We start from the raw sequence: 21,402 nt of genomic DNA, 5'->3' as shown, positions 1-21,402 counted from the left end.
GCAACATCTCAAGCTACTGGTGGAGCGTGGCGCGGACCTGGAGGAAGCGAGTGGGTGGTGACCTGCATTGTATCGCGCAGCTTACAAGGGCCAGAGCGAGCCTGTGGCATACCTGCTCGACAAGGATGCTAACATCTTGTTCAAGGATGGCCGAGAGCGCTCCATCCTGTGGGCAGCAAACCAGGGAGGAAATTGAGGAAGTGATTAAGTCGTTGATACCTGCTGGTCTTGAAGAAAAGTAATAGTAAAAAAAAAAAAAAAAAACGAAACCAGCTATGACCCTCCCGCGCTCTTAACCCCCTCCAACACCCGCCTCGCCCTCCGCTCCCTCTCCTCAAACCCCCGATCCAACCACCCCGGCACCACCCTCTTCGCATTCGCATGCGCCGCATCAAACTCCGGCCCCGTCCATTCCCTCTCCCGACAAACCCCCACCGCAGCCTCCAGCAGCTCCCGCCCAACCCCAAATCCCCGATACCGGCGCTCAACAGTCCACCCACGGATCACGCCCCGGACTTCCCCACCACCAGATGCGTGCTGGGTCTGCCCGCAAAGGACAAGGGCGCCGATGATCCGCTCGCCGAAGCGGGTGATCAGCACGACCTGCGCATCCTCATCCCCATCTGTATCTGCATCTTCACTTTGCAGCCTGACTTTGCGATGGCTTGTGTTCTTGCTTTTGCTTTTGCTCGTGCTCCTGTTCTTGTCCTGAGCGGGGTGTTGTTGTTGCTGCTGGTGCTGCTGCCGCAACCATCTCCACGTCCCCACCCTCTCCGCCTCCTCGATATACCCGGCGCACACCCATCTCACGGCGGTCAAGAAGACGGCGACGCAGCCAGCCGCGGTGGTGAGGAAGAGCGGAAGGTCCGCGGGCGCGTGGTAGGTGAGTTTGTAAGCTGCGGCGAGGAGGGCGAGGAGCGGAGCCAGGGCGAGCGGGTTGGCGAGGAGGGCGCGCGCGGCGAGTTGGCGCTGCTGGGCGACGCTGTCGGAGAGGAGGCGGAGGGCGGCGATGAGGTCATTTTGGTCTGTGGTGAGGGTTGTGTGGAGGGTTGGGGGGTCGTTTTCTTTTTCTTTTTCTTCTTTTCCGTCCTCTTGGTGAGAAGGGTTTTGGTGGGTTGTGGTTATGGTTGTGGTGAGTGTTTGGGACATTTTGGGTGAGGGTTTGGAGAGGTGGGAGGGAAGATTGGAGGGAGAGAAAGGAGAAGACGGGGGAGAGGGGAGAGGGGGGGGTATTTATGTATGTTGGACGGGTTGGGTTATTGCGCTTCTCTGCCCTAAGAACTAACTTGTCTTTTGTGTGATATTCTGATATTCTGGTTCGAATGGTCTGGATTTTGGATATTGGTCGTCGCTGCTCTAATGCCTGCAATTTACGTGACACTTACTCTGCTGGAAAGAAAATGATCTAGATAATTAATCGCATCGGTCTGTGTTTGTGGCAGTCTGATTATCTAGCATTCAAGAATTAAGGTTGCGCGCTATTCAGAATCCCAAATCTAAGCACAGCTCCAACTAATTATTACAACGTTTACAAGATGACAAAACCAAACCTCATTCTACTTCGCGTTCTCCTCGACCTTCCCATGAATCATGGGCGACCCACCAACCAGCGTATCCACATCATCCTCCCCAGACAACTCCTCCAGCGTCTTGCGCTTCGTCTCCGGAATCAGCAGCGTGGTGAAGCATCCGCACAGCATGAACAGCGCAAAGATCTGCATGACATGGTTGAGCCAGGGCGACTTCGACGGGTCGCTGGAGCCCTTGTGCACCAGCGGCCCAAACACACACTGCGCGATGATGGCGCCGACCTTGCCCGACGCCGCGCTGAGACCGTGCGAGGTCGAGCGGTAGCGCGTGGGGAAGCACTCGCCGGGGACGATGAAGGTGGTGGCGTTGGGGCCGAAGTTGAAGAAGAACTGCGCGATGACGTACAGCGCCAGCAGGCCGTTGTTGGAGTTTTTCAGCGGGTCGTAGGCGAACCCGATCACGATGAAGACGATGGTGAGGATGATGAAGCCGCCCAGCTGGATGGGCTTGCGGCCGATCGTGTCGACCGTCGCTACCGTCATCCAGTAGCCGGGGATGGCGCCCGCGCAGATCAGAATCAGGTTGCCGACGGCGGTGCGGTAGAAGACCTCGTAGACGTTGCCGCCGCCGGTCCAGCCGATGGCGCCGAGGATGACGGAGTTGTTGAGGCCGAGACCGTAGAAGGCTATAGAGGAGACCCGTTAGCGGACGGTTTCAGTGTTCAATTGAGGACCAGGGTGGATAACGTACCAACATCAAGGAAGAACCACGATCCCGCCGTACCCAGCAGAATGCGCCCGTTCTTCCACTGCAGGTTGTGGCGCCAGAAATCCGCCCAGCTGGCCTTGGGCGCAACAGCCTCGGCCGAGGTCTCCTGCAGGACAGACGCGCGCTGCATCTCGTCCGGGTGGCCCTCGCGCTTGCCGGACATGTACGCACGAACATCCTCGTTGGCCTTGATGGTATCGCGGGCGACGTCGAAGGTGTACCGCGGCGTCTCCGGGATGGTGAGTCGGTAGTACAGGGCAATGCACGCGGGAACGGCGCCGAACCCAATAACCACACGCCACATCTTGTCGACGGCGAGCTGGCAGACCCCGGAGCACTTGCCGACGGAGCTGGCGGTCTGGAGCGACTCCTTGAAGCCGGCGGTGACGATCAGCGCGATGATGGCGGCGGCGAACTGGCCGAAGCCCTGCATGGCGAAGACGGCGCCCATCATGGCACCTCTCCATTTGGTGGTGGCGAATCTTTTGCATGTCAGTCAGCCAGCAAGAGCAGATACACAGCAGCAAAAGGAAAACGTACTCGGAAGTAATAATGGACGACAGCGGATAATCCCCACCAATACCAATACCCATGATAACACGCCAGAAGATCAGCACACCCACGATAGATAACGCGGTCGAATCCGAGGACAGAGACTGCGCCAGGGTAGCGCCGATAATGATCATCAGCTCGATACCATACATCCGTTTCCGACCAATCCGGTCCGCCAACCAGCCGAAGAGCAGCTGGCCGATGACCGTGCCACCCGACGTGGACACCTTGATGGCAGTGTCCGCAGAGGAGGGGATCTTGCCGGCGCCGGACTTGGCGTCCTGCCAGAACACGACACCCAGCATGCTGGAGGCCAGGTTGATGGCGAAGATGTCGTACGAATCGGTGAAGAAACCCACGCCGGCGACGATGACGGCGCGGACGTGGTGCCAGCCGAACTTGGCATTGTCGATCTCGGCGAGGGCACGGCGGCGGCGCTCGCGCGGATCCTCGATCTGGAGGTCATTGTAGTTGTGGAAGGCGGGGTTGCCACCCTCACTGACTGCGGCCATGGTGATTGCAAGTGTAGATGGGACCGGCACTTGTCACTGCAGAGTCAGGGATTCAACCTCTTTCAGTTCACGAAACGGTGTCGGTGCGGAGGTCAGGGTCTTTATGTAGACGGACCCCCTGATAGACGGCGTCCTAGTGTCCATGGCCCCAAAGTTTAAGCTGAAGCCCTGGGCGACGAATCGAGACGAGCAGTTCAAGCACGATCTCAGCTTCTAGCTGGCCATCTAGCTCTCCATATTAAAAGTACACAGTATACCACCTGCACGCTGTCCCACTATCCAGTGTCCACACTCAAGCTCCCCAAGCTTTAATCAAGACCTTTGCCTAGACGGGTTAGATGTCTTGTTTGTAATGGCCCCTCGCGCCTGATTGGCCCGGGCTTTCCGGGGCGTCAACCACACGATATCCGCCAAGCCAATCAGCAAGCGCGGTACATAAACATGCCCGATCCCGCGGCGCTGAGTGGACAAAGCGGGCGGAGGAGGGCGTTTGGTGGCTGAGTCAAAGCGTCGGGTACAACCACTCTTTGCGCCTGCCAAGACCAACGCCTCAGGGTCCCAAAGTCATCCAGTTACTATGACCTCGCAGCTCGAGGAATCAAGTATGGTTGATGGCACACGTGCTGCTTCTTCGCAGGGCATCACTCGGGTTTCTGAGTGTGTCTGATGACACTCATCTCGGGCGTGGACGCCGAAATAGAACACAAGATATGGGATGGCGACTTGGACATGCGAGGAAGAGGCCTTGTGGGACACATACCATGATACCCTGCTGTCCTGCAGGTGCAAGAGTCAAGACCCGCAGGGCCGCACCTGGGTGAGGACTTGCCCACGTGGACATACCCTGTTATTCTAGAAGGCCGCAAAATTTTTTTTTGCTATCTTTAGCGCGAAGACGGGCGTTCGGTGAGGTTGCAGTTCACGCCTTTGTGGCGAAGGTAACATCATAGACAGGCATGTGTTGGCCTTCCTTTTTCTCCGGCGACTCTGAGCTGGGTCCTTCGACTCTCTGCATGTACGCATCAGCATCAACATCGGACCCTTTGAAGCAGAGATCTATGCCAGCACATCTTGAGTCAAACGAAGCATCACCCAGATCTTGCCACTTTCTTCGAAGAGCAGGGTTCGAACCAGCGTCCTAGCCAGCGGAAGTGTATCCCGGCCGAGGCTTTGGCTAGGAACAGTTTGTTGGCGCTGGATGGCGAGGACGGAGATTTTGTCCGGGTGTACATCTCATCTCGAAGCAACGGGGTATAGGCTATAACACGGAGCCGTTATAGAAGGAATCTCTGATCTCAACTACTTTATCGGAATTTCGGGAGTCAATCTGATGCACTCGCCGTCTCCACTGGAACTGCCCCTGCCCGTGGAGTATCTAAACTACTCCATACATACATGCATACATAGAAGTGGATATGATCGTCAGGGACCTTGCCTATCCCTGCATCCAACATGTGCAACTGACTCCGTAGTGACTATCTGTATATCTACGGAGTAAGTAAAGTTGTAAAATATGCTATGCCCTTCAACACACAATTCCTACCACGGAAATACAACATCATGTCATCCAGCATCATTCAACATATACCACACACATCATGACATCCCAGCGCCACCAGCCATCTTCATCCCTACTTAAACCAGCACCTACCACCCCAGCAACCATATCCATATCCATATCCACATTCATAACTGATTGAATTCAAACAACAACATCATCAACAACAACAACAACAACAACATCATCAACAAATCGCCAAAATGGGCCGAGAAGGCGCCCCCCCCGAAAACGTCATCAGAGGCTACAAAGCGTAAGCCCATACCCGTCTCCGTCCCCCCTGCCTACAAAACACAGCACTGACCAGATGCTCAAAACCGACCAAACGACCAACAGCACACTCAAGAACCAGCGCGTCTCAAAACAAGCCAAGCAGCATGCGCAGCAGGAGCTCGACAAGTATGAATCCGACCAGGGCCCGAGCGGGGATGAGCGCCACGCGTCGAATGTAAAGAGGGGGTTGAAGGCGTATGTATCCTCTGTTTTTTTTTTTTTTTTTTTTTTTTTTGAGAGTTTTGGCTATAGGTGAACCTGGGCTAATGATGGTGGTGGTGGGGACAAAAGGGCAACGCATAACCCCAACGTCACGGATATGGGCAAGAAGCAGGCGCGCGAGAAGTTGCAGGCGATGGGTCAGGAGCCCGATCAGCCGAGTGATTAGGGTAAGGTTATGGTTATGGTTATGAAAAGGTATGGACGCGGATTGTACATGAGGGTTCTTGTGAGGTCAGATGTGTATGTGTATGTCTATGGGGTTGCTATTATATGTACAATCTTGTCTATATGCTTTTTTTTTTGGTGCAGTGTCCGTATGGAAAGTTCATCACAGCCCCCGCTTCATCTTCCATCGCATGATAAACGCCGCAACGGGAAAGAAGAGAATAGACACGCCGACCCATGCAAAAAGAACACCAAAATCGAGGCCGATGCGGGAATGCGTGTCGAAGAGGATGGTCCGGAGTGCCTCGACAACTAACGCGAGTTTAGAACAACGTGATGGATCTGTAGGAGGACGGATACTTACTCCGGTGTAGCGGCCAGGCGTATCCCCAGCGGAAGAATGCCGGCGCCAGGTCCAGCGCATAGAAGCCCGTGGCAACGTTGGAAATAACCCAGAAGATGAGGAAGAGCGCGCTCCAGGGGAAGCCGAGGATCATGCCCATGTTCTCGCACGGCAGACCAAGCGCCGCCATGCCGACCCAGTTCAGCATCCAGAACACCACGAACGATCCGTGTCCATAGGCGTTGGGATTGCTCACCAGGAGCGTTTCCGATGCCGGATGATTGCTGAACGGGACCTGGAATGCCAGCGACACGAACGAGTAGAACAACGAGAGGAAGAAGTACGCCGTGATGTTGGAGCACAGCCGCCAGAGCAGCCACTGTGGACCCTTCAGCGGCGGATGGTCGCCCTTGATCAGCTGCACGTGGACGGGCATCAGGAACGGGAAGTTGAAAAACGCAATGATGATCAGGTAAATCAGGCCAATGGTCACGGACGGCGTTGCCGCAGCCGGGCCGAACGGTCGAAGGTCCACCTGCTGGAAGCCAATCGCGGGGTTCACAGCCTGCGGCACTCTCGAGATGTTCACCGACTGCGCGGCGAGCGTCTGCACCCATTTGGGACCAAACTCGGCCAGCGCGGCCAGCTGGAACGACGATAGCGCCGGGTCGATGTAGCTGGAATACGTGGTCTGGTCGCGAGCGCTGATGGTGATGAACTGCGCAGCGCCGGACGGATCATACGACGAGTTGCCGTTGCGCACCGCGTCGTAAAGCAGCGCCGTCGCGTTCGGGTTCACAATCACCGCGGCATACGCATGCTCGTCGTAGACCCCCTGCCGCACAGCCCAGGGATCAAAGTCGAAGTCGGCGGGCGATTTGATCGTGTATCCGACGCCTTTGCGATTCGACTGAACAGCCTGCCGCGCCACGTCCGTCACGACCGGTCCCACAATCGCGGTCAGAGTATCATTTTTATATGGCTCAACCTGGTTATCGAAGTCGACCACCCAGACGGTCAAAGCAGGTAGTCGGTCCTCCGCTCGAAACTGAACGGCCCAGTACAGCGAAAGTATACAGAGGATGAAGACGCAGAGCATCAACACTACTCAATTTCTTTAGTTAAAATGGCGTTTGTTTTGCGCAGGTTCGCGCTCTTACCTATGCGCGCCCATAGTAGAACCACTCGCTTGCGGGTCGCTTCTAAGGCTGGATCCCAGAAACCCACCGGAGTGGGTGCTTTCTCGGGCGCTGCGGCCTCGAGGCTGTCGGTTGATTGCGGCGCTTCGTCAACCGTCATGGTGAGAGGCTGATTGTCGCGAATTCAATGCCCATGGGAAAGAAAGAAAGAAAGAAATAATCAAATAAAATCAAAATCGAGGGAGCGAGAAGTATTGAGGATACGAAGGGGGGGGTATTTAATCAACCCTGCAAACATGACGACGTGCAAGTGCCAACAGCCGTAAGCAAAAAAGTCGATAATGATGACGAGAACAGCGTAAGCTACTAGTAGTAAGCGGTTTCATGGGGAATTTGCCTAGTCCGGATCTCCAAGCACATTCTTCGTCATGATTGGGTTGGATACGCACTTCAAACCTTCTGATAATTCTAGAAGCCATCAAATGTCAATTGAGAACCCCAGAACTCTTCACGAAATTACTGAGCTGTCTGGTCGGGGTGTCGGTCATTCGGTCTCCGTGCTTTAGGACTGTAGGCTCTGTAGCATTCCAACGGACTACATAAAGTTTCTTCAAAGCATCAATCATTCTGGTATTCTGGTCAGAGGAAATCAGTAATCATACTTTATAGTCCATTGAGACTATTTAGCGTAGCTTGATCGGCGCTTAACTTTAACTGGCAAAGGTTTCTAGTGCGATCTCCCATGCAAGACTAGCATTAGGAGTTTAGGACCCTGCTATAATGACGGAAATATAACATCAGGACTGAATCAGCGTTCTTCATGACTCGGGATGCAGAACATCATACTAGCTCTAGCCTAGCTACTTCTGCAAGGGTATATATACAGTATATCCAACCTTGGGTATCTCTATATATTTTCTAGGAGATTGTTATGTCAGATTTGATGTTCGTGATATGTACGGAGAGATGCACTCCATGTTCATCTTCTGTAGCCTGAAAATATATATTTATATATCATTATCAATGGTTTACATCTCGCTATTTGCTTCGATTTCACTTGATAGTAATCAGAATATCTAGTGTCTGAAATAAGTTGCTGTCATTCAATAACCAGAGTGTATGCATTCTCAAGAATTTCTGATGTGATACACACATATATATGTAATCATGATGAGGATAGTCATTTCATCAACTGCAGGCAACAAACACTTGAATATGATCTCTGCTTGGGTTGGTGCCAGTCAAACGCAACTAGCAGCCGCACTATGTCTATGTACTGGAAACTGAATGGTATCAAGCATGACTGGCAAACGCAGAAAACCCTTTTTTTTCACTCAATGGTCAATTACATATTTATATTGACTGGAAAAAAAAACAAAAGAAAAGAACAAAAGGAACAACAAAGTCATCACCATCAGCGCATATTCAGCAGTGAAACGTACACCGTCCGCAGGATGGGTTGGGCATCAAAAAAAAAAAAAAAAGACAAACATAGCATCCCACAGTGGTCTGCAATAATAACACAGATCAAATAGAAATCAAGAAAGAAATAATCGAACAAAGAGAAACGAGAAGCGAAAAAAAAAAGACAATTAAGAAATAATTAGACCGCCGCGTCTATAACTCAGAAAGATGCAGGCAAAGCGGCTGTTTGTACAGGCATTTCGCGTGATGCAGTAATTCGTTACTCGGGCTTCTTTCCGACCATCAGGTACATGGGCGTGAACAGCTTCTTCTGACCACCAGCGACCAGGCAGTCACCGGCAATAGCGAGACTGTCGGCGGTCTTCTGGGTGCCCTGGGGGAAGAGACCGATCTTCTCCATGGCGCCACAGAAACGATGAGCGATACCACGACCCCACCATGTCATGCGGGCAATGGTGAAGAAATCCCAGGGCGATGTCATGTGCTTCCACGAGCCAGCCAGGGGGTAGTACCAGGGAATGGCATCGGGGCGATCAGCCAGATCCTCGTTGTGAAGGAGCTCAAAACCGGCATTCTTGAAGGCGGTCAGACCCTCGGAGACCTTGACCATGTTCGAGATACCATCACCAAGCTCGATACCCAGACGGATCTTGCGGTGCTCAGGGTCGTCATTATCGTACTCGTCGGTCATGAGCCACTCGTAGACACCAAAGACACCACCGGGCTTCAGCACACGGAAAATCTCCTTGTACACACCCTCAAGTTCGGGAGCGTGGACGGTAGCCTCAATGGCGTAAACGGCATCGAAACTGTTGTCGGGGAATTTCATCTGCATGAAATCGCCCTTGACGAAGTTGAGCTTGTGGCTCAATCCCTCACGCCCGGCGTAACGAGTCGCGCGCTCAATCTGGTAGTCATTGTTGTTCAGGCCGGTCACGTTGGCATCGGTGAATTTGACGATCTCGCGGGCAGGACCGCCAACACCGCAGCCGACGTCCAAAACCTTCATGCCGCTCTTGATGCCCATCTGGTGAGCGAGGTAGTGCTCATGGCGGGCAATGGCCTGGAGGAAGGGTTCGCCTTGGTTGAAGCGGCAGAAATGGAAAGAGCTGCCCCATCCATACTCATACAGATCGGTCGCCAGATTGTAGTAGCTGCAACATGTCAGATGGTCTCAATGAATCGCCAAGTGGAGGTTGAAAAAAACGTACTGTCGGGTCAATGTCGCATACTCAGCACGGCGGGCCTAATTAAACCAGGAAGCAATCAATTAGTGATGGTTGTCTGGGATCCGAGGTTTCAGCAGGTACTAACTGCGCGAATCTCCTCAGTCTCCTCCTCAGCGGGCTTGTTGTCCCAATGCTTGAAGTACTCGTCGACAGCGGCCTTCTGCGCAGCAGCATCCTTGCCACGCATGGCAGCAAAGCCACCCTGAGACTGAGCAGACTTTCCATGGAGCGCGCGATTGAACTCGGCGTCGCGAGTGTGGTTCTCCTGTTCCAAAGCAGTGGGGGCCATTGTTGATATCAACTGGGGGGGATTTAAAATGTGATAAGGGGTAAAAGGGGTGGATCACTGATCACTGAGAAGAAAAGAAGGCGTAAAGAGAAGAGAGAACAATGGCCTGGTCAGGAGACTTGGAGGCTAGATATATGCGCAAAGATCACAATGCCAGAGCAACGGAACCAAGCAGGCAGAAAGGAAAAAATCAAGAAAAAAGAAGGGGGGGGGGGGGTGGTTGTGTGATATGAATGTGATTGCCAGCAAGACAAAAAATCCCAGATCGACCAAATAAAGGAGGCAGAATTGCGAGTCCTTGACTGGGAGCCTGAGGCCAATCACAGTAATTAACCCGGCCAGCCAACCACAAGTGGCAGCACTAGAACCGCTAGACCCAAAAAAGCGGTCTGGGGGTGGTCCCATCAGGTTAACGTTGCCGGAGAAAGTGCTGCTCCGAGGGTGGCTGTGAGGAGGGAAGAGGAAAAGTCGCCAAGCCTGGCCTGAGAGCCCATCGTATTTGCGTATTTGCGTATCGCGTATCGCGTATCCCCGTCGGCTGGCATATGGTCGGTCTGCATTCTGCATGTTGACATGTCCTTGCATCTGAAGTTGTGATTATTATGATTTGAGGTCGATGGGAATATACGCAGAGATACGAGAGAGACGCCATATCGGATTTCTAAGCAATTTGTTACTGCGTATTGCGTATGAGGTTCCAACTTCCGAGTCTACCTTATCTACGGAGCAACACAAGAACAATTGGCATGTGCCAAAGAGGGTTCACGTGATGGCTATACTTACATAAGCTCACCAGCCACAGGCAGCCACGGCATGAGGGCAAAGACTATCGATAAACGTTGCTTGGTTTTGCTCACCACGTCAAGGCGTGTCCGGCTCAACTACTGAGCGCATCGACGACTGCTTACTATCGTTGATTTTTGCGATTCACCCCATAAATCAAACATGCCTCCCCCTCAGATCAAACAAGATCTCAACCGATCGGGATGGGAGTCCACCGATTTTCCTTCCGTATGCGAGAATTGCCTCCCCGATAATCCGTACGTGCAGATGCTCAAGGAGGACCATGGCGCCGAGTGCAAAATTGTAAGTTCTATTGATTCTCGATCATGCGCAAGGCTCGTTACTGATGCATATTAGTGTACACGTCCCTTTACCATCTTTCGTTGGAAAGCCGATCGAACGGCACGCACCAAGCGAACCACGATCTGCCTGACTTGCGCACGCCTGAAAAACTGCTGCCAGTGCTGTATGCTGGATCTGTCATTCGGTCTTCCAATTGTTGTTCGAGATGCTGCCCTGAAGATGGTTGCTCCCGGACCGGAGAGCTCAATCAACCGCGAATACTATGCGCAGGAACACGAGAAAGAAATCGAAGAGGGTCGTGGGGCGGTGGAAGCATACGAGAAGACAGACGAGAAGGCCCGTGAGCTTTTGAGAAGACTTGCGAACAGTGAACCTTACTACAGGAAACCGCGACAGCGACTTGAGGGACCGTCGGAGGAATCGAGTGAGGCGCCGCCTACAGACGCCCCCGTTGTACATAGTCGTTATGGCAACGGACCGGGACCCGTTCGCACGAGTGAGAGCCGAAGAGGTACACCACTACCGGGGCGAGGACGTGGAAACATGCGCGGGGGCCGTGGCGGCCGTCCTTTCCCCGGCACCGCTCAGCTGCCCCCCTCACCAGAGGACTATCTTCCCCCGGCCGATCCGAACGTCACATCGCTTTTCGTGACGGGCGTGGAGGATGATCTTCCAGAACACACCTTGCGAACCTTCTTTACGCAATTCGGCCAGCTACGGTCTTTGATTTGCTCCCACCGGTCCCACTGCGCTTTTGTCAACTACGCGACGCGAGAGGGCGCCGAAGCTGCCGCGCAGCATTGTCAGGGCAAAGCTGTCATTCAAGGATGTCCCCTACGAGTCCGGTGGGGCAAGCCCAAGCCTTTGGACAACTTGGATCGGGAGGAACGGATGAAAAATGCTCGCGAAGGGCGGCAGACCGTGCAGACACCAAAGGGTGGCAACTCAGGCAAGAGGGCCATCGCAGCTGCTGACGAGTCCACCACAGAGAAGTCCCAGAGTCGGCTAGTGGCGCCGCCTCCTGGAAGCGGGGAGGTTCAGTATTCCAGCTTGTCGGGGGATTGATTTGTCTCTATCAGATTCTTGCGGTCTTCATTTCTGTGATTTGCACAAAAGGCATGTTACATATGTTCAGAGCGGGCGTTGTTTGTCTATGCATTTTTTTTTTCTCCAGAAAAATACCCCAAGAGACGCCAGGAGGGGAGGAAAATGGGTATACTATAATACAATTGCAAATGCAAGTCTTGCCATCTTTCTTTCAACCAAACAATAGGACAGAGACTCCAGTTAAATCTGGCCCGTAGCTCCAATCATGCAGAGCAGGCTTTCTCAATCTTGACATTCTTCCCCCCAATCTTGATCGAATCGTTGTCTCCTCGCTCGATATCGTCGTGGATGCGGAGTTCTGGAAAGGGAGTGTGTTAGCATTGAAGCACTTCAACGTCGAAGGCCTGCGTTAACCATGATCGATTGTACATACCCCATTTGGAGGCCTCATCGCTGCCGTCCCTGACACCCTGTACAATGTTGTGTCTTAGAATATCGGCTACCTCTTTCGCATGGTTGATCTGCATAGGAGTATCGATGCCTTCCCGACGATGCTTGTCGAACTGTTGACGGGCTTCTTGACGAGCAGCGATCAAAACACGGAAGTCATCTATGGACCGTCAGTATCGCAGGCTGATATGGGGAGTATGGAGTCTGACTTTGGAAAGCGACGCGGGTAGCACGGAGGATTTGCCTATAAGCACCACGGGCAGCAACAGCGGTCTGGGAAGCCATGTTGTCAAAGAATAATGAATAGACTGGACGGAATGTAAAGGACTGTTGTTTCGAATCAGACAAATAGCCATGAACATCGGTTATCGCTGATTGTCGCCTTCGATGAACTCCGAAACTGCCGCTGTTCCATTGGCCACGGGCGGGGCGGCAAGTCGGGGCAGAAAAAAAATAAAAATTGCCCTTCGATTTTTTGCTGTTGCTTGTCAGCGGCACACAACCTGGATCTGATCCTCCATTCCTCCCCCTCTTCCATCCCTCGAAGTCCCAGATATCATCGTCTGCTTCGGACAATCATATGTAATGGCTTCCCACCAGGTCATTAACGTCACCCTGCCCATCCTGTCTCAGGACTGGAGCTCCGACAAGGACTTCAAGGCTGTTGGCACCCTCTCTGCCGCCATCCAGAGAAACCTGGAGCCTGTTGGCCCTCACTTTTTGGCCCACGCCCGCAGAGTCAGTACTTTCCTCTTCAGTACCTTACGAGTTATTGCATAAATTCAGGATTGATGTCAGTTAACTGTGTACTAACAACCTCTTAGAAGCGTCACCAGCGCACTTTCTCCGAGGATGAGAGAATCCAGGCCCAGCAGAATGTCAAGAAGACTGAGGATGATGAGGATGATGAGATCTCCGAGGCTGAGGATCCCATGATGCTGTCCAGAGATGCCAAGGACTGGAAGGTCGGTCGATAGTTTCCAGTGAAGACTGCTATTCGATACTGACATTCCCCCTAGGCCCAAGATCACTACGCCGTTCTCGGTCTGAGCAAGTACCGCTGGCGTGCTACCCCCGAGCAGATCAAGCGTGCCCACCGCAAGAAGGTCCTCCGTCACCACCCCGACAAGAAGGCCGCTCTTGGTGACCGCGACGAGAACGACAACTTCTTCAAGTGCATCCAGAAGGCCAACGAGCTGCTGACCGACCCCGTCAAGCGTCGCCAGTTCGACTCCGTCGATGAGGCCGCCGACGTTGACCCCCCATCCAAGAAGGACCTCACCAAGCGCGGTTTCTACAAGAGCTGGGGCCCCGTCTTCGTGGCCGAGGGCCGTTTCTCCAAGACCCAGCCCGTTCCCAAGCTCGGCGACGAGAACAGCACCCAGGAGGAGGTCGAGGCCTTCTACAACTTCTTCTACAACTTCGACAGCTGGCGTACATTTGAGTATCTCGACGAGGATGTTCCCGATGACAACGAGAACCGTGACCAGAAGCGTCATGTCGAGAAGAAGAACGCCAACGCCCGCCGCAAGCGCAAGACCGAGGATACTGCCCGCCTCCGTCACCTGGTCGATGACTGCCTTGCTCAGGACGAGAGAATCAAGAAGTTCCGCCAGCAGGCCCGTGCCGGCAAGGACAAGAAGCGTCTGGAGAAGGAGGCCGAGGCCAAGCGTCTGGCTGAGGAGAAGGAGAAGGCTCGTCTGGAGGAGGAGCAGCGCAAGAAGGATGCCGAGGAGAACGCCAAGGCCGAGCGTGAGAAGAACAAGAAGGCCAAGGAGGCTGCCAAAAACGCTGCCAAGAAGAACAAGCGTGTGCTCAAGGGCTCTGTCAAGGATGTCAACTACTTTGCTGAGTCTGGTGAGCCTTCTGCCGCCCAGGTTGACTCTGTCCTGGGCGATGTCGAGCTCATCATGGGCAAGATTGACGCCGAGGAGCTTGCTTCTCTGGCTGAGCGCCTCAATGCTGCTGGCAAGGACGGCGCCGCCGTCAAGGGTGTGTGGGCCGAGGAGGCCCAGAGACTGGTCGGTGCTGGTAAGCTCAAGGATGGCGAGGTTAAGGCTTTCGCTTAGAGGGCTCGTCCTTGAGATCTTACCTTTGTTTTGAGTGCCTTCAGCGGATGACTATGATTTACTTTTGACATGATGGTGTAGATAGATAGATCTGTCGCAAACTTTGCAATGACGTGATGTTATAGAATCTATTATTCTCTGTGCATTGATTTCCGACCCCAGTCGCCCATTCACTTCTCAGTAAATTATCCTACCCAGAGATCCATTATTTGATGGCAATTGCAAGAGCAAAGGGCTTGCTTATTGTTCTCACCGAATCCAAGAGAGCTCTCTTGTCCACCTTCGTTCTCTCCCTTGACCATAGCCCCATCGCCCATGACCTCAAGAGAAAGCATCCGGAAATCGATTTCCTTTGGGTGGTCAAAAGGACCGATTGAGTATCTCAATGTGACCACGTCTCTGATTGCCTGTGCCTGTTCCTGCATTACCGTCTGCGCCCTCCGGCGTTTCGGCAGATTTTGGGTGCCTCTTATCTTAGCTGTTCCCAATCGAGACGTGAATCCTGCACACATCAAAAAGTTGAACGTGGCGTTCGAGTCCGGGGGCATACTGGGAGCTCCTTCGATGCAAGATTAATGCCTCTGATCAGTCTATCCACGTCGGATAATGAATGGCGAGGGAGTCAACCGAACGGCCCCACACGGGGTCAATGATACTGGCCGAGATGGACATCGCTGCACTGATTGTAATTATCGCTCGTATCTCAGCCGCACGAATTCCTCAACTATTAAACCACCCCCACGCCCTTTTCTTAAATTTCACCCGTCGCATTTTACTTTTTCTCCCCGTAGGCATGCTGTCTCGGGCTGCTAATGGGCTTGGGGATGGTGTTTTCCCCCTTCTTCCTTCGTATCAGCTATGACGCGGCCTGTGTTCGGTTCACTGACGGCGGGTTTTCTCATCTCTGTTCCTATGTTCTCTTGCTCATGACATGGGCCTGAGAGGTGTAAGTCCCTCTCCGGGGCTAACTCCATCTGATAGTGCGTGGACTGAATTGATATGTTGACTTCTAACAGAATAAGGCTCGGACCGCCGCTGACGGGAATCTCAACAGATCAAATGGCGTTACAAGGAACACCCCAATTACTCCTGGATGGGATCAGCGACGCCGAAATCAAGATGGCTGGTAGACTATTGAATCATTGCATTTTGCATGACTGGTGGTGGTTACGGATCATGCACAGTGACGCCCACAGCTCGTGCCGTGGCAAGATTGTGGAAAAAGCTTGGGGGGTTCTTGGGGTCTTGATCCCCATAAGAACCGAAGCCACTTGATATCAGCAAGAATAGCAGGCGTCACTTATCTGCCGGTGGCTTTTGATACTGACAAAATCGCCGATAGAAGCGCCGTTGATGAATGCCGGATGTCGCACGTGTTAGTCGACAGGTGTCATAAGAACTACTGTTACTGACTAACTAGGGTCTGGACACTTTTTTAGGGCAGCGGTAGAACCCCTACAACAACAGGCTTGGCTTCTCTCCCACAGTCCCACTCGACCACCATTCTTAGCGTCCTCTCCTGTTGTCCATTCAAGGACCAAGCGACCCGACACTCTTAAGGCTGTCAAAGACACCTATAAGCATCTTCCTGCTACCTACAACTACTCCAGTCCTGTCTCATATGATGCTGTTAGCGGTAATAGTGTGGGTGCCCAGTACAGCCGCAAGCTGGTAAGTTTTTTTTTTGTTACCACTTCCTGTGTAAACGTGGAGTGCTAAGTACAACCCTCGACAGAAGAATGGTAAGAACGAGACTCGGATCACGCAGTAGGACAGGGCAGCTAGTGAGGATTGTGTCAGTTACATGGACGAAAGGATAGTATGTATCGCCAGACCTGTACAGCATATTAAGCACTAGATAGTACAGTAATTTAGCTATTCCTCCGTCAAGATGCATACTGAGACAGCTAGCTGAGATATTGAATCAGCAATGAAAATAGGTATGGCATTCACGGACGAGAGTGTAATATGACATATCTACAATTTAAACTATATACTGTTGACATATAGCTCCACTCGATAAGCTTATTTTAACTTCAATTGAGTAGTGTTTGAGTGGGGCGATACCAGGACAATATCTTGTACACGAACAACTTTTTCCTTCTCCTAGTCTTAATGGTAGATGTTTCTACCCATTGTTGAGCCCTTGGTGCAAGGTATATGGTATGGTAGAGGCAGGAAGTGTGAGGGTTGCACTGCATCTGCTGGTATTTTATTAAAATGAGAGGGTCAGTAGATAAAGGGTGTGAAGCATACCCATTTCGCAGTATTTCACAAGTATTCTAGAATTCAAACTGAATTCCCTAGATCATGACTCATAGTCATGAGGTTTATGCAGGTATGCAAGTACACACACTGTATGTTAGGGCTAGAGGCTAAAGCTGCAGAGTTGGAGTCTAGTCCGGCAGGGATCCACATGGCATTGATCAGGGTGGTATCGCATCGCTATCAACTATTAACGTTTCATAAGAGACATGATAAAATGGAGTATCAGTGTTCCTGTAGACATACTCGCATAATGTCCTGTCGTCTCATATCAAAATAGAGAGGATCAACCATGTAACCCTAATGGAATGTAAAAGTCGGCTTTGCCAGTTGGCGCCTCCGACCCCCGAAATCGCATCCCTTGCGGGGAACCCCAACACGACAACCCCGCACGAGCAGTACATAAAAACGTCCAGTTGTCTCCATCCTCCTTCTATTTTCTCCCTGACTGACACCACTACCCGACTCTCTCCAGCATTGAAAGAACAACAATCACGTACAGATCGAAGGAAAAAGCAATACACCGCAAACATGGACTTCTCCCTCCAATCCCACAAATCCTTCATCGGCCGCCCGGCCTCCGACCTCCCCACCCCATCCCTCCTCCTCAGCAAACCCATCCTCCAACAGAACATCCAAAGACTCCTCGACGACGTCAAGGACCTGCAGATCTCATTCCGCCCGCACGTCAAGACCCTCAAGTCCCTCGAAGTCACGCGCATGATGCTCGGCAACGGCACCCACCGACGCATCGTTGCGTCGACGCTCAGCGAGATCCGCGGCGCGATGCCGCTGGTGGAGGAGGGGATTCTGGATGAGGCGAGTCCTGCCCTCCCCCTCCCCCACCCATAGCAAACATTCACTTCCCCCCAGTTCAAATCTACAATGAGTGAGAAAAGTTAATAAATGTGACGGCAGTGCCTCTACGGCCTCCCCATCTACCCAAGCGCCCTCCCACGTCTCGCCCAACTCACCCCCTCCGTCCGCATCGTCCTCATGGTCGACAGCGAGCAGCAGATCGCCGCCCTAGAGGCCTTCAACGCCTCCTCCGGCCACGCCCCCTGGCCCGTCTTCCTCAAGGTCGACGTCGGCACCCGCCGCGCGGGGCTGGAGCGCTCCGCGCCCGCCTTCGCCGCCCTCGTCCGCCGCGTCGAGGCCTCGCCCGCCGCCGCGGTCTACGGCTTCTACTGCCACGCGGGGCACTCGTACGGGTGCCGCGGCGCCGAGGCGGCGGCGGGGGTGCTGGGCGAGGAGCTCGAGGGGGTTGTTGCGGCGTCGGCGGCGCTGGGGCGCGAGAGCGGCCGGCGCGTGGTGGTGAGTTTTGGGTCGACGCCGACGGCGCATGTGGTGGGTGCGCTGAGGGAGAAGGTGCCGCGGGATGTGGAGTTGGAGGTGGAGTTGCATGCTGGTTCGTTTCCCGTGCCCCTGCTCTGATTGGAGTTTTTTTTTTTTTTTTTTGTGAAGTGGGGTGTGGGGTTGCTGAGACTGGACAGGAAATTTCCCCGCCAACGACCTCCAGCAGGTCTGCACGGGGCTGGTGAGCGAGGCGCAGCAGGCGGTGCGCGTGCTGGCCGAGGTGTGCAGCGTGTATCCGGAGCGCAACGAGGCGCTGGTCAACGCGGGGACGGTGGCGCTTTCGAAGGAGACGAGCGAGGTTGCCGGGTTTGGGCGCGTGGTGGACCGGCCTGGGTGGGCGGTGGTGCGGACGTCGCAGGAGCATGGGATTCTGGGGCTGGCGCGCCCAGAGGCGAAGGGTCAGCGGGTGGAGGAGTGTTTTCGTGTGGGGCAGAAGGTGCCGCTGTACATCCAGCATGCGTGTATAACTGCGGCGCAGCACCATGTGTACTATGTGGTTGATGAGAACGATGTGGTGGTTGACACGTGGGTGCCGTGGAAGGGCTGGTGAGAGGGAGGTATATCGTTGTGGGTTCAATTACAATTTCATTTGCCATCTGACGTGAAAATATACTATACTATACTGGAATCGAAAGCGAGCAAGTCATTAGGGATATAGAACACAAACCAGAAAAGCCAGCGAGAGAAACATGAACCCGGAGAAATCATACAGCAAGCGATAGCACCGCGACGGCAAAGCAATCTGGATGTAATCATGGTCGTGCGCATACTTATAGCTCCTCCTCCTCGTCATCATCTTCCACGGAAGCGCCCCTTTTCTCAGGGTGGCCATTGGCACTCCCATTGACATGGCCGTTCCCGTTCTGCTCCGTCTCAGTTTCCGCTCCATCACTCTCCTCCCGCTCCGCCTCCGGCCGCGACTCCCGCTGCACAACTTTCCCCTTCCCTTTCGTATTCACAGTGCTGACGGACTGCTCGGCCTCGCTCCGTAGCTCCGCCCCCGACTCGTCCACCAGATCACTCTTCGCCTGGGCATTCTTGTGCCGGTGCTTCGCATGCGCGGCCCGGATCAGCCGGTTATGGTAGTGGCGCTGTTCCGACTCCGGGTTCTCCGTCAGGATCCTCCGCGCGGCCTCCTTGCCGACCACCGGGAGTCGGTCGATGCCCTGCACGCCCTGCGGCACGAGCTTAGGATCTAGCAGTCCGATCTGCACAAGCACGCTGGCCTGGTCCCAGTAGACGTGCTCCGAGTAGAGCTTACCCGAGCGCAGACTGACGATGCTGACGAGGACGACCTCGACTTTCTTGTTGGTCGGTGGCACCCCAGGGAGCATCCAGGGGATCTCGTGCGTGTGTTCGAAGGAGGCGTAGAGCTCGTCGACGACGCGGTCGACGCCAATAGTACGGGACAGAAGACGCAGGCGCATGGAGGGCGGGAGCTTGTTTAGGAAATGGTGTTGGTAGAACCGACGGAGGTCGCGTGCGCCGATGCCACCGCTCATGGTCGGGGTATAGGTGACGTTGGGGGTGAGGTGATCTACGTATGGCTCCATTGTGTTCTTGAGGTTCATGGAGAAGAATTTCGCTGTGCGGTCAGCTTTTTACTTCCTCCCGCGGAGATGAGAATATGCATACCTTCCAGGTGGTCCTCCCATGTCTTCTCTGGATCCTCTTTGTTCTCGGTCGTCGACCGGATCACCTGTAGTGTGCGCGTAAACGCCAGCTCCGCTGCGAGCCGATCATACTCTTCCAGGTCATGCTCGGCGAAGCCTGGCTGTACGTTATCATACGTATAAGCCGGGTGTCCGATGCTGAGACGTTCGCCCGTGCCAATACCAGGGGTGATTCGCCGGGTTGCGCGACGCTTCTTCCCTTGAATGCCGAGCGCCGTCGGCACGGTCGTCACGTCTACCGTCTCGCCAGCCAAGTGTGTCAGGAAGCGCACCGATGGCGGAAAGTGAGATCGCGTGTCGGGGATGTTAGTCGGATAGTACGAGATCAACGCACTAAGACGGCTGGCATTGGTGGGCTTGAGGTAGAAATCCAGACAGAACGAGGCGGCATCGCCGAATGCTACAAGGCAGGGTTTAGTGACTACCATTTAAGAGAATTGGCCAGGACACTTACCAATGACCGCGTAGTTGACTCCTACTCCTAATCCCTCCTTGACAGAGCGCAGCTGGCTGATATACTCTTTCCCTCCATTGTTATACGGCAGGTACATCACCTCGAACCCTTCATCTTGCCATTGGCGAATCGTCTCATTATCAAAATCCGGTGTTTCGGCTGTGATGCAGATCCGCGTCTTCGCTAAACTCGAGCTGTAAAGAAATCCACCGCTCGCACCACCAGCGTTGATAGAGAGGAGGGCCATTTGTAGTATACTCTGATGCGGAAGTCTTGTTTGGAATGGTAGTCGAGGATACTCAGGAACAAGCCCACGTGGAGGTAGCAAGATCCAACAATGTGAGATTGTAGATAGATATCTAGAGAGAAATGAAGGAAGAAATCAAGCAGGCAGAAAGAGTTCCAACCTCGAACCACGGGGGAGATGGCATTTGAGGATCCATGGTCTGCTCGCCCAGCTTTCCTACGTCATCCACGTGGGTGTCCCAGCCACGACGTCATCGCCAGATCACCTGACATCCGACAACAACGATCCATCTGGGTATAGCTTCATCGGTTTGGTATTTGTGATATTAATTATACATATAAAGAGTGGTGTCTACTGCTAGGCTTCTGCATCGTCGGATAGATTATGCAAGATGGGGTTGTCAATGCTATAGTTATGTACTATAGCCATCACTAAGTAGGCTTCTTCTGGAATAATACTTGAACCTATAGATAGCGAATCAGAGACAACATGTAGCTCTGAGGCTTGGGACTGAGAATGCTTGATCTCAAGTCAAATGTGGCTGTCAGTTGAACTGTATCCTCGAGACCCAGGCCCATAAAGGAAAGGAGATAAAGTCGATGCGGCCTTCGACGCCGTGGATTGAGCCGGTCGATTCCCATTCTCCCTCTATCTTCTGAAGGATCTTTCCGGGAGGTATTTTGGGAAAGTCGTTCGCCACTAGGATACTCGAGGCATGGGCAAGACTCCCATCTGGTACGGCCCATTCTA

General features: G+C 53.5%; 11 protein-coding genes across 11 annotated transcripts, besides 6 other annotated features; 5 read left to right on the top strand and 6 right to left on the bottom strand.

Moving 5' to 3' along the window:
- Positions 1 to 273: 273 nt before the first annotated feature.
- Positions 274 to 1,149, bottom strand: ACLA_054820 (acetyltransferase, GNAT family; the record flags this gene model as incomplete). The annotated part of the gene is made up of 1 exon (XM_001274860.1): positions 274 to 1,149. One exon carries the CDS (start codon positions 1,147 to 1,149, stop codon positions 274 to 276), a length of 876 nt encoding a protein of 291 aa, XP_001274861.1.
- A 407-nt stretch (positions 1,150 to 1,556) lies between these two features.
- Positions 1,557 to 3,362, bottom strand: ACLA_054810 (MFS transporter; the record flags this gene model as incomplete). Its single annotated transcript, XM_001274859.1, has 3 exons — positions 1,557 to 2,215; positions 2,281 to 2,780; positions 2,839 to 3,362. 3 exons carry the CDS (start codon positions 3,360 to 3,362, stop codon positions 1,557 to 1,559), a joined length of 1,683 nt encoding a protein of 560 aa, XP_001274860.1.
- Positions 3,363 to 5,067: 1,705 nt separating this feature from the next.
- Positions 5,068 to 5,114: a microsatellite.
- Positions 5,069 to 5,114: a microsatellite.
- Positions 5,115 to 5,123: 9 nt separating this feature from the next.
- Positions 5,124 to 5,581, top strand: ACLA_054800 (Con-6 family protein; the record flags this gene model as incomplete). The annotated part of the gene is made up of 3 exons (XM_001274858.1): positions 5,124 to 5,173; positions 5,218 to 5,388; positions 5,485 to 5,581. The coding sequence occupies 3 exons, from the start codon at positions 5,124 to 5,126 to the stop codon at positions 5,579 to 5,581; spliced, it is 318 nt and encodes a 105-aa protein (XP_001274859.1).
- Positions 5,403 to 5,428: a microsatellite.
- Positions 5,404 to 5,428: a microsatellite.
- A 162-nt stretch (positions 5,582 to 5,743) lies between the features above and the next one.
- Positions 5,744 to 7,222, bottom strand: ACLA_054790 (SNG1 family protein; the record flags this gene model as incomplete). The annotated part of the gene is made up of 3 exons (XM_001274857.1): positions 5,744 to 5,892; positions 5,945 to 7,030; positions 7,084 to 7,222. The coding sequence occupies 3 exons, from the start codon at positions 7,220 to 7,222 to the stop codon at positions 5,744 to 5,746; spliced, it is 1,374 nt and encodes a 457-aa protein (XP_001274858.1).
- Positions 7,223 to 7,259: 37 nt separating this feature from the next.
- Positions 7,260 to 7,279: a microsatellite.
- Positions 7,280 to 8,746: 1,467 nt separating this feature from the next.
- erg6 (sterol 24-C-methyltransferase) lies at positions 8,747 to 10,005 on the bottom strand (the record flags this gene model as incomplete). The annotated part of the gene is made up of 3 exons (XM_001274856.1): positions 8,747 to 9,641; positions 9,699 to 9,733; positions 9,802 to 10,005. The coding sequence occupies 3 exons, from the start codon at positions 10,003 to 10,005 to the stop codon at positions 8,747 to 8,749; spliced, it is 1,134 nt and encodes a 377-aa protein (XP_001274857.1).
- A 945-nt stretch (positions 10,006 to 10,950) lies between these two features.
- On the top strand, positions 10,951 to 12,156 carry slt11 (Pre-mRNA-splicing factor ECM2; the record flags this gene model as incomplete). The annotated part of the gene is made up of 2 exons (XM_001274855.1): positions 10,951 to 11,091; positions 11,146 to 12,156. 2 exons carry the CDS (start codon positions 10,951 to 10,953, stop codon positions 12,154 to 12,156), a joined length of 1,152 nt encoding a protein of 383 aa, XP_001274856.1.
- A 245-nt stretch (positions 12,157 to 12,401) lies between these two features.
- On the bottom strand, positions 12,402 to 12,873 carry ACLA_054760 (LYR motif-containing protein; the record flags this gene model as incomplete). Its single annotated transcript, XM_001274854.1, has 3 exons — positions 12,402 to 12,496; positions 12,572 to 12,748; positions 12,798 to 12,873. 3 exons carry the CDS (start codon positions 12,871 to 12,873, stop codon positions 12,402 to 12,404), a joined length of 348 nt encoding a protein of 115 aa, XP_001274855.1.
- Positions 12,874 to 13,173: 300 nt separating this feature from the next.
- On the top strand, positions 13,174 to 14,657 carry ACLA_054750 (putative ribosome associated DnaJ chaperone Zuotin; the record flags this gene model as incomplete). Its single annotated transcript, XM_001274853.1, has 3 exons — positions 13,174 to 13,326; positions 13,413 to 13,553; positions 13,608 to 14,657. The coding sequence occupies 3 exons, from the start codon at positions 13,174 to 13,176 to the stop codon at positions 14,655 to 14,657; spliced, it is 1,344 nt and encodes a 447-aa protein (XP_001274854.1).
- Positions 13,989 to 14,012: a microsatellite.
- Positions 14,658 to 16,021: 1,364 nt separating the features above from the next.
- Positions 16,022 to 16,428, top strand: ACLA_054740 (putative acid phosphatase; the record flags this gene model as incomplete). The annotated part of the gene is made up of 3 exons (XM_001274852.1): positions 16,022 to 16,032; positions 16,097 to 16,328; positions 16,378 to 16,428. The coding sequence occupies 3 exons, from the start codon at positions 16,022 to 16,024 to the stop codon at positions 16,426 to 16,428; spliced, it is 294 nt and encodes a 97-aa protein (XP_001274853.1).
- Positions 16,429 to 17,225: 797 nt separating this feature from the next.
- ACLA_054730 (D-serine ammonia-lyase DSD1) lies at positions 17,226 to 18,828 on the top strand (the record flags this gene model as incomplete). The annotated part of the gene is made up of 4 exons (XM_001274851.1): positions 17,226 to 17,320; positions 17,432 to 17,717; positions 17,841 to 18,330; positions 18,416 to 18,828. 4 exons carry the CDS (start codon positions 17,226 to 17,228, stop codon positions 18,826 to 18,828), a joined length of 1,284 nt encoding a protein of 427 aa, XP_001274852.1.
- A 220-nt stretch (positions 18,829 to 19,048) lies between these two features.
- Positions 19,049 to 20,652, bottom strand: ACLA_054720 (dienelactone hydrolase; the record flags this gene model as incomplete). Its single annotated transcript, XM_001274850.1, has 3 exons — positions 19,049 to 19,863; positions 19,914 to 20,351; positions 20,406 to 20,652. The coding sequence occupies 3 exons, from the start codon at positions 20,650 to 20,652 to the stop codon at positions 19,049 to 19,051; spliced, it is 1,500 nt and encodes a 499-aa protein (XP_001274851.1).
- Between the last annotated feature and the right edge of the window lie 750 nt (positions 20,653 to 21,402).

This window comes from Aspergillus clavatus, genomic scaffold (genome assembly GCF_000002715.2).
Source record: "Aspergillus clavatus NRRL 1 1099423829794 genomic scaffold, whole genome shotgun sequence".
Taxonomy (NCBI): Eukaryota; Fungi; Ascomycota; class Eurotiomycetes; order Eurotiales; family Aspergillaceae; genus Aspergillus; species Aspergillus clavatus.
The sequence above is the reverse complement of the archived record's forward strand: the minus strand, read 5'-3'. Positions and strand labels throughout refer to the sequence as shown.